This window comes from Gavialis gangeticus, unplaced genomic scaffold (assembly GCF_001723915.1).
Source record: "Gavialis gangeticus isolate Ggan-Ray unplaced genomic scaffold, GavGan_comp1, whole genome shotgun sequence".
Classification (NCBI taxonomy): domain Eukaryota; kingdom Metazoa; phylum Chordata; order Crocodylia; family Gavialidae; genus Gavialis; species Gavialis gangeticus.
Window position 1 is genome coordinate 55,008,508 of NW_017729025.1, and position 11,405 is coordinate 55,019,912.

The 11,405-nt window shown below is 43.4% G+C and overlaps 1 protein-coding gene across 1 annotated transcript in view; it reads right to left on the reverse strand.

Moving 5' to 3' along the window:
* Positions 1-11,405, reverse strand: part of TTLL5 (tubulin tyrosine ligase like 5) — a 218,412-nt gene that overhangs the window by 94,516 nt on the left and 112,491 nt on the right. Inside the window, exon 29 of the mRNA XM_019518782.1 lies at positions 4,720-4,871. Within this exon, the coding sequence (XP_019374327.1) occupies positions 4,720-4,871 (152 nt within the window). The remainder of the gene's footprint in view (positions 1-4,719; positions 4,872-11,405) is intronic.

Consider the following 11,405-nt stretch of genomic DNA (forward strand, 5'->3'; position numbering starts at 1 on the left):
CAAGGGCTTTGGATTCCTCATGTACCAGTCTTTATATAAGCAGCTATTTTGCTCTGCCTGACAGGGACTCTTCTATGCAACTCTTCCTAACAGTGTTGACCATGCAGGCAGCAAGATAAAGGGACATGAATGAAGTTGGGATCTCTCTCAGTAGCTTCTTAGCTAGCAATAATCACGCAGGCCACCAGAAGAATAATGTGCATCAGCATGACCTTATGCTAAAGACTCTTTCTTGCCCACCCTGGGTGTGAAGGCAATACAGTCTGCTACTGGCAGATACATAAAGTGCAACTAGGCCTCCTCGAGTAAGATATCTAGCAAGAAGAAGGGGAAGGAATGGGATTGTATAAGGGCAAGAGTGGGTAATCTGCGGCATGTGTGCTACATGTGGGGCATGCAGCAGACCAGGGAGGGGACAGGCAACTCTACAGCAGATATGAGAGGGAGCAGAAAATAAAGCAGCAAATCAGGAAAGCAACACAGGGCAGACAGCAGGAAGCAGAGCAGCAGATTGGGCACGAATACAGAGTAGGGCATGGAAAGCAAAGCAAGCTGATCAGGTAGGAAAAAACAATGGGAGTGGAGAGAATGTGGAGCCAATCTTGGGATGACTGACAAAAAAGGTTGGCTCCCACTGATGTCAGGATATCGCTAGCAGACAGAAAGTGCTGCCTAATGCCGAGACAGAGCTCACTAGCAGCCTTGCCTTCAGGACAGAAACGGATGTTGCATTTGTCTCACTGCAAGTTGTGCCTGTGTTTGTCCCTGGAAAACGAGATGTCCCGACAGTGGCAGGCACACACATTGCCCTTCCAATCAGGGTTTAGTGAGCAGCCAAATGCACTGCCCCTTTTCAGCCATTGATTCAATGATGCAATCCCAAGACAACCATTCAGATGTACTTTGCAATGTCCTGGGACAAACTCCAAGAGGAGACTGGATAGGCACCTGGCTGAAGTGATTTGGGAACTAAGTGGAGAACATGACATGATCACAAAAAGAATAAAACAGCAGGTTCTTGAGATATCACCAGGAATGATGATGAACCAAGTTCAGAACAAGGTTATGTTAGCCTCTCCCAGGGAATTTTCTCTCCCCAGGACTCAAAGTATCCATGGAAAGAAAGGAAAAGGTGTACACAGCCCACTACCCCAGTGGAAAAGAAACACCTCTTAAACTTGAACTCAAAGGTTCTTGCCTGCCCTACTCCTCCAAATGATACATCTCAGCATTATTTTGCTTCATAAAAGTTCACAAACCAAGACAGGTTTAAAGAAAAAGACACAAGTTGTTCCACTGGTGAACGCTTGCCAGAAAGACTGCCCATATAATCTGTAGAAAAAAAATGAGAAAGGGAGGCAGCTACTACAGACAAATCCAAAGAATCCCCTATAAATGTTAAAACTCTCAATAGCTGTAAAAGTTTCTGACTTTAATCAAGGCTCACAAAGACCCTACAGGGCCCAAGCCCTGAATCTTTGATTGCCCCAGAATCCTTTTCAAGTAATAAACTGTCCCAACAACCCAGATGCCTAAAAGAAAATTCTACAATTAAATGTCCACAGAAACTTACAGGTTGTCTTAAGCCACAGAAAGAGTTTATACTCCATTTCTCAATCCTACTAATCCCTTGGCTTTAGTGAGTGGCAGCAAGTTTCACAGGTTAATTGTGTACTTCATGAAAGATTCCTTTTAATAGTTTTGTGTTTGTTGTTTCAGTCACCGTTATTATTCTTTGTGAAAAAGGTCCATTTGGGTCTTCTTAAAACAGATACAAAATAGTCTTTTGTGTGTGCCTATACTAGCATCTTCTCTTTCTGCTTTCTTTTTAAAAAGTGACCAAAGATTTCCAAGTGAGGACAGAACAATGATTCATAGTGGCATTATAATATTTTCAGTATTAGTCTCTACTTGTCTCTTAATATAACTTAAGTACCTGTTTGCCCTTGGCTACAGGAAATCAAGCTTCTTTTCAAGAGAACATACTGGTAAACCACCTTTGGAAAAGTGGGAACTAAAGAGGAGAAAAGCCCAGCGGTATGAAGCCCAGTGTAAGCCCCAGGCTTTCCAAGAGAAACAGATCTTTGAAACACTGTAACACTGGAAGGGCCTCAATTTTACCTAAGCAACCACTAGAAAGCTGTAGCGTTGAGCTTTATATGGTGATGCTTGAGTTGGAGCTGCAGATGGACTTCTGTGTGTCAGCAAAGGCCAGATATTACTACCTGCCCAAAACAAAGGGCCCACTGACAAGATATTCTCAATGAGTTCCACAGCTGAGACCCAATGTGCTGTGGAAACATATTAGGAAGACACTTTTTTTCAAAAACACTTCCAGTATCTAACAGAGTAACTATGGAGATGTGACATCAGTCAGCTATGACTCTGAACCAAAAGGGTCAACTGCAGTACATCAGGGTGTCAAACACACAGCCTACAGGCTGTATCTCACCCACGGCGATGGGTCATCCAGCCCACAGGGCTTCTGCCCATGGCTGTCAGCAGCAAAAGAGTTAACCTCACCAATGCTCAACCCCCTGTTGCTGCAGTTGCCAGAGCCATTGTGTCAGTGCTGCCAGCACTCAAGGTGTGAATGCTGCTAGAGAATTTAGTACTTTCAATTGCAGCTGATGACTAAAGTTGGCAGCAGTCAGTAACAGCGGCTGAGCAGCAGTATTCTGAACTCCCTGGCTGTTGGATACATCAGCACAGTGGCTGTGCCAGCTGCAGCCAGAAGCCCCACAGGTCAGATCCAAAGGCAGGCTGACCAATCTGCAAGACGCCTCACAATCCAGATCCAGCCTGCTAACCCAAATGAATTTAGCATCCCTGTAGTACACCGTATCTTTTTGGAATTCTTCCTTGAGAGAGCGAGAGAGAGAGTTCTGATGTCTCTCTCTCTAGAGAAGTAGATACCAGTACTTCGTAATTCTCAACTCAGAGGCATTCAGCAGTTTCCAAAACTTCTACTTTGAAGATGTGCCTTGGCTCTTGTTGTTCTGGCCCTTTGATATTGACAGTCAGGTAAACAAGGCATGCTCAATCAAGTGTTTCTTAAGATCTCCCTTTTTGATTTCTTGCTTTGGAAGTAAAAGGCATTACAAACACTCTCAGGCACTGTAAGCACTTGATGTGCAGGTCTCCAAAGGGTGTTCTTTCAGTGCCTGAGACCTAAGTGCTCCACTGAATGTACCATGACTGAATCTTACACTAACACTGGCAAGACAGGGTTTTGTACACAATTAAATAGGTCTACAGGTTAAACTAACAAATAATGGTAGATGAGGCAACAATTCTGGGGCTACTTGGTGTGCCAGTGTAAAATGTTGTTCAGGGCATTAAGACAGTGGAGGAGTGCAGACCAGGTATCGCATGTGCAGCCTTTAACAATGAAATTACTTTAGAGTGATGCCGAAATTGTAAGACCTACAGCAATACAAAGAAAGAGTCCTTTAAGGAGTACCTGCTTTCTCTGCTAAGCCTGCAGCTCATCCCCATTGGTACAGGCAGTGTAGAGGAGGAAATAGAAGCACTAGGGCTGCCTGTCCTCTGCTGCTCTCATAGGCTGTACACCTGTTGGATAAGTTCTTTATTTGGATTAGGTAATAACTCCCCTGGCCATGCTCCAAGAGCAGAATCGCTGCCTCTCAATCACACTAACCCTCACAGGCAAACAGTGTACTGGGACAGGCTAAGGCCAGGAATTCATTTCTCACATTCCTCTTCTACAGATGGGGAAGACAGACTGATGAAAAAAGAACTTCTCGGGTCATAATCTTTCCCCACAGAACACCTCTTATATTTGCCTCCCTCTTCTAGCAGTCATCAGGCCATAGTGATAAAACATTAATTGGACTTGTGCAGAGCTTTTTTAGACACAGAGCTCAAGCATTTGAGGGGGTCAGACTCATTATTCCTGTTCTACAGGAGGCAGAGAAGCAACTTTCCATGAAGGGGTGCAGGGTTGTTGATGTCAGGAAAAAAGACTGGGACTCAAAAGTAACTGGATCCTTGTCCTGCACTCAGTTTAATAGACTACAGCATACCCACTTAGCTCCTAGCCACTAACACCAATGAAAGCCCCATTCAGAAGCCCTGGGTCTTATCTTATCACTCTCAAGCCTCATACAGTCATCCCCATTACAGAATCATACATAGTCCTCTGTTAAGAGCATGATAACCACTAATGCAAATTTCTGTGTTGTATTTTGCTTAGAAAAATGAGGATAAAAAGGGGACTATTCAAGTGGAAGCTTCTAAGAAAGGGGTTCCCTGCTGCTTTTCTTTTGTCTTCAAATTCTCTAAGTTTTACATTCGAGGAAAAAACAAGCTCAGGACCTACCAGAGATTCCTTTCTGCCAAATAACAAATTATACCTGGTACACATATTGTAGCACCAGAGAAAACCCAGTCTTCCCAGATTTCCAGATCCAAAGGAGGTCAAGAGCCCAGATGGATATTGTCTAAAGAGTTACCACCACTATTTCCAGTTTTCCAGCCCTTCCCTTACTGCACCCAAACGTCTTTCAAACCTTGTGATTTGGGTCCTTTTTCATAGGCTGTTTCTGGTAGTGGTGCTAGAGAAATGCTGGGAATTGTTACCTTACACATTGAAAAGTACTCCAGAGCAAGAAGCCAGCAAGTCTGTGAAGAAGATCCTGGATACCGTGCTGCACAGTCTTCTCCATCAACAAGTGAAGGATAAGCAGCTTAACTTACCTGACTGCTGAGAAGGGCCTGCTGTCCACTATGCGAGTGTCCGACTGAACAGCCCATAAGGACCCGCTAGTGCTAAGTGCTGAGTTGTGACTGGGAGCGGAGGCTGTGTTCCCTTTGCTTATGGCTGCACTTGCCAAGTTCAGGTTTGTTAACTAAAAACAAACAAAAAAAGAGATCAGAAACAACAAAGACAAGGGAGCAGCAGCAGGTGGTTCTGAATAACATACAGCTAAAGGGACCACCCACTAGCACAGAGTCTTATAATGAAAAGACGACTTCTGGAGAAATTTTCCTTTCTTCTCTGGAGAAAGGAGGTCCTGAATGGGACTAAAGTTGTACTGGCAGTTTCTAGTGGAGTGGGCAATGGCTAAACGGCAAAAAAACCCCAGAGACAAAAGACTGATAGTCAAGAACAATGAAACCATGAAAAACCTAATCTGTTTTCAGCAGTAACAATAGCCAGACATTACCCCACCACTTCCCTCTAGCATAGTGCAAATGACCATACCAGCCTCTCTCTGCCCATTTACAATAATCTGGGTCACTGAGCAAGCTCTCTCTATATATGCATATATATAAATGACCCATCATCATAGGCATCTTCTATACAGATACAACCAAATTCTATTGTAAATGAGAGAAGTTTGCCACCACATCTTTACTACGTTGTTCATCCATATAAGAAGAGGAATCAATTAATGACCGTTGTTGGGATTGGGGGTGTGGATGGGGACTGCCTTTGCTCTAGCAAAATTATAATAAAATTGCATGTATATTTTAAAATACAAAAATGCATTCAATTGCATCCTTCTCCCATCACCATTTTTGTGCCACTTTTCTTCTTAAGAAAGCAAACTATTTGAATAATTCCTGTCTGTTGGCATGTCTGAAGAGTACCCAGCACAATAGATCAATTGTACTGACTGCCATAATACTCAATTATGTAAAAAGCTCTGTTAAAAGAACATTACTAAGGTTGCACAACAAAACACTCTCAATTCAGGAACTGCCAAAATTAAAGCTGTTTGTGGAACTAATTCATCTGCCTTCTGGGCATGCATTATAATACAATCTGCAATTACCTGATCACACAATGTTTTTTTCATGACACCCGTCTCATTCAGAGCACAGAACTCATCTGCTCTGGCGATGAAACAGGGCTATATAGCGAAGGAGGCTGTTGTCTATAGGATCCCTGCCTCATTTTTCGTAGCAGCTGAAAGGTATGCAGTGAATGAATCAAGGAACTGAGGGAAGGGAAGAGGCAAATCTCATAGCTATCTCTGCCACAGAGCTCCTATATGATGATAGCCAAATCACTTAAACAAAATATTTCACAAGAGATCATTCATTGTGCATTTCTAACATCCGAGTACTTGACTTTGCAACTTTAACTATGTTATTTTTATTTGCTTACATGCAATTTCCTAAATTAAAACAAGAACAAAAAATCCATTTGAATGCCATTATGTGACATCATATTGATGCACAAAAGGTTTGTCAGCAGGGTTGCAATCTTTATATCCACTAAGCTGACCTCTGCTATTTGAGCAAACGGAGTAGCTGAAAGCAGGCATACATGTCATCCCTGATGTGGGTCAATGGGTGGGTTAGTGCACTGGGTGAAATTCAGGAATCTTAGCTTCCATCAAAGGCTCTGTAGGGGAGTGCTTATTAGTGGGCACAGACTCTTACACCTATCTCCCCTACGCTCGATTCCTCCTGTCTCTTCCTCTCACACTTCTCTCTTCCTCCTCAACTCCTGTCCAAGTGCTGTTCTTCTCACTTAGTCAATCCCAGTCTCCACTCAGTCTCTTGCCCTGTTAATCCTAGTTTCAGTCCTAGTTTATTCTTCCACTCAGCCACTCTACTTTAGACAGTCCTTTGTTTCCTCCTCAGCCGGGCTATGGAAAAACGCATTTTTATCCACTTCAAAAAGGGAGAGAGAGCTACTGTTTGGGAAATACAGCTCCCTACCTCCATATTCAAGTCAGGCAGCTTTGCTATGCTGCCTCAGTCTAGTGCAGGGGTTGGAGTGGCTCACTGGGAATGCAGGAAACAAGACAGCCTGAGAATGAAAGGGGGCTACAGCTGCAGTGGTTCTGCCACACTTGTACTGCTACAGAATCATTCAAATGTAACAACTGCATCCTAAATTATACTGGTATCCTCTGATATTGCTACAACTGTTATCTGTCTCTATATGCACCAATCTGTCTTCCTCTACTTCTAATCTCTCTAATCTCCAGTTGACCCTCCCTCTGCCCATTCTTTCAACCCCCAGTGGAGCTCAGCATCAGTCTCCCTCCCCAGGCTCCTTGTCCCAGTTTCTTTTCCCATTAAGTTCCAGATCATCTACTACATCTCAGATCCCTATCAGATACGTCTCCCTCCAAACACCCTTTTTCTGCCTCGCTGGTTTAGTCTCCCCTCCCAACCTCAGTTTTCCCATTGCCCACTATTCCTTCTTTGACCAATTAACTCCCTCTACCTGATGCATGAGTCTGAATTCAAGTCAAGCAGCTTCCTTTGCCATACCGCCGCAGCCTAGGCAAGGGTTGGAATGGCTCCTTGCGAACACTGAAAACAGGGATCCTTCTGTCTCCTATGGTCCAGAGCTGCAACTGCAGGGAAAGCTCTTTTCAGCCCAAACTGGAGCATCCTTAGTGTGGAGGGATGGGATTTAAGGAATTTTTTCAAAGGAATTTAGCTGGTAGGCTCTAGCAAGTCTCTAGACAGAGACTAGATTTTCACAGGGATGTTAGAAGATGCATCCCAGACACAAAATCTACCCAATTCATCAAATTTCAAATCACTCCTGTCAAATACAAGAAAGGAGTTATAGCTTCTCAAACAGTTGTACCAAAAACGTATTTCTACCTAGCCCCCTGCTTGGAAGTACCTGAACTGTTTTGGCTAACATTTTCCATAAATAGTCCCGGCTGACAAAACATCCAGCAGGGAAATTCAGCCCAAATTATAAAAATTAGACCACTGGTTCTCAACCAGGGTGCCTCGAGATCCTTGCAAGGGTGCCACACAAGGTTAGCACTCAGGTATGCAAACATGTTTCACAGGATAAACCCAGAGGTTTCAAATAAGAATATATAGTGTTAAAAATATTCTGCCCTGCTGCAGTTCTCTACAACAAAAGAACTGCTCTAGTATATTTTGTCAGTCAAAAATGGGTGAAAACTAAGAGCTAGGATTTTATGAGGGGTGCAACAAATCTTGTAAGGGGTGCCTTGAGTCTAAAAAGGTTGGGACCCACTGAATGAGCTTGTTACAAGCAATAAAAAGGGGGGTTCTTACAATGAGAAGCTGGGTGACATTGGTACAAAAGTTTCTGCCTGGAAGAACACCCTTTAAGATACTACCTTTGGCTTATGAAACAAAAGTAAAGTGAGAAGGAATTTTCTCACTATGATAGCTCCACCCAAAGAAACAAACTTAAAAGAACACCTTTTTGGCACCACGGGCAATTTTCTTTCTAACCAATTCAAAATGGATATTGTTTTGTAACATGATAACTCTCTATGAAACTTGAATTAAAAAGGTTCTAAAGCCTGCTGTTTGTTTCAAATATTGGTCCTGTATCTATAAATTAACCTAGGGCTGCTGTTGCATTTTTTAATGTGTAAGGGTGCTGTGCTAATAATTCATGTTGAATTCATGCGCATCTCAAATACTACACTTGTATTCATAAGCACTGTTAAAGCCACTGCTACGCTTTTACCATAGTTATGACTACTTAGTTAATTTTGTTTGTCAGTTAGGCGATTATTATAGTGTCTTATTAACTTTTACTCATCTATTGCTCGTCTTTTACTTCTTCCGTTTGTGCACCTGCATCATGACAAATTTTTATTAATCAATTCAATGGCACTGGCAAATTGTGTCAGGTCATCAACTCTGTCTTCAAGAGTACTTTGACTATCAGAATACTTCTGCTGCTTCCCACAGAGTTCTATTATATGTGACTACTGCCATCAATTCTTATATAATAAAGGGCTTAAGAATAAAGGGTTTAGTCCATTTGTCTGTCTGTCTGTCTGTAACGCTCTTAGACGACTCTGGCTGGTTAGTAAAACAACCAATCAGAGTGCAGAGCACCACCATGACGGTAGGAACGGAGTAGAGAAGGAGAGGCCAGCACCACTGGCAGAGGGGAGTGGAGGCAACAGTGGGGCAAGCTCCCCTCCACCCTCCCCCTCCCATTCCTGGAAGGCGGCAGCGGTGCAGGTGGTGGGTGGAAACACTCCATCCCCCCCTGCCTCCCTCCCCAATCATTCTTGATGGGCAATTCACTAGTAGTTCTATAACAAGGGAAGTCAACCCCTGTCATGCATGCCAGAGTGTGGTACACAAAGGCATTCTGTTTGGTACTCATACCTCAGTGAAGGGACTGTGGCTGCGCTGCCACAACAAGTATCGGGTCATTCACAGCTCCCCCAACATCCACCCCTGGAACATCTTACAAGTCAAGGTTGTGTTTTAGGCACTCTGCACATAAACACTGCCAACTACTGTCCTATAACACTGGCTGAAGTGTTATTTTGATGCTCCAGAAGGTGGTGTTAAGGCCTTTTGTAGTACTATGTTAATACTGAATATGTATATTGAGGTAGCAGTTAAAAGCCTCAAACTATATTGGCCTCTGTATTAGGTGCTGTACACATTTAATAGTTGATGGAACCTGCCCCCCCAATAACCATACAACCCAAAAAAGACATGAGACAACAGGTAGATCAGGCCAAAACAAGTGGGCCATGGTGATAACTGCAATAGGATATATGCTAATCCTAACTAGCTAGTAGCAGGGATCACAACTCTCTTAGAGAAGACTGGTGTTGAGAGGACATCTATTCAACTCTTTCCTCAACACACCAATATTAGGGTGCATTTAGTTATAGCTGTATCACCCCTTCACCCTTCGCAAGCTACTTTGGTACAGTTCCCCCTCTGATAACCTATCTTTGTTTATTTTAAAGCTGCCTTTCCAGACAAAACAGGTGAGCAAATAGCAGATTTCACACATTCCAGCTAGACAGGTGTTTAAATTACAGTAGGATTAAATACATGCAACAAATTCAGAGAGAGGGAGAGATTGAGAACACCATAGAAAGTGTGGGACATATTTGCAGGCAGCCCACCCAGTTAGGTGTAACTGCTTATTACTGATCCATGCTCTGATAGCTTTCAGCTGCTATAATTAACCTGTCAGGACTTTGTTTTGGTGAATTCCTGGGGCACCCTGCAACACAATATCTGTGATCAGAAGCTTGGCTCCGATTTTTCCTAGTGGTGACAATCATTACTAATCCTCCCACTTGCCTGATGAAACTGCTCACACAGCTTCAGATGGAGGGAAATTTTTTAGCAACAGGTTAAGCTTTTACTTGGAAGTTAGGGGACAGTGAGAGGGCAATTTACAGTGCCTAGACCAGTGATTCTCAATCAGGGTGTTGCAGCACCCTAGGGTGCCTTGAGATCCTTTCAAGGATGACAAGGTGTGCCACACAATGTTAGCACTGTTAGGTACAAAAACGTGATTTACAAGATGAACCCAGAGATTTCAAATAGGAATCTGTAGTATTAAAAACATTCTAACCCATTGTGATCATTGTGTTTCTTGCAACAGAAAGTTTGCTCTATTATTTTTCTATAGTCAAAAATAAGTGAAAACTAGGAGCTGGCATTTTCTGACAGGTACCTTGGGTCTAAAAAGGTTGAGAACCACTGACCTAGACCGGCAGGGCTTAAGCCCTGGCCCACAGACCAGTCCCTGGTGCCAAAAGGTTGAGAACCACTGACTTAGACCAGAACTGTAGAAAAGGCTTCTTCCAAAATAACCTACAGAACTCCTTGCATTTAAATATGGAAATATTCCACTAGCAAAATAAGTAGCTATAAAATTTCACACCTAATGAAGACTTCTTCTAGGTCTGCCATAAAAGCTAAGACTTTAGCACCACGGGAAAGACAGAGCACTTGATCCTGCTACCTTTTGCCAGTGGATAGTGGTTAAAAATGAGTAAGCCATGACATTGCAGTGGGAGGTGAATGAAGGTAAATAGAAGTGAATTTCTTCAAGGGTTCTGCAGCTGCAGATGGGATGACTCCAAATTTCTCTGTGCAGAGCCTATGGTCCAGCACATCTGAAAGACACCTCTTTCCCCAGAACAGAGGGACAAGACTGGAACAGCAGAAGGCTGGAGTTCAGGATAGGGCCATCACCAGAACTAGTCCAGTCTAGTCATATATGGTTCCACCAGTGTCAGCCTAGTCTGCCCATCTGTCAGCTATTCAAACAAAAAGCTTCACACAGCCTCTCATGCATGGAATGACCTCCCTGTACTGACCTGTAGGAACACCACCCTTTCCTCCAAAAAACCTCCTCAATAGACCACTGATATAATGTTATCTCAAGGGGCAGAGGACATTTACCAACACTTTATTGATAAAAAATACTGCAAACAAGTGTGTGTAGAACGGGGGGGGGGGCGCAAAATCCAGCCTACCAGGCCATTCTATCCAGCCTGCAGGGGCTCCTAACAATTTTTGAAAATAAATATTAATATGCCCTCGAACCCCATCAAAGCTGACAAGAAACAGGGGCGGTAGGACCCAGGTGGAGCCTCAGCAGGACTGAACAGCCCTGCCCACCCCCAGCCATTTCACTCCCT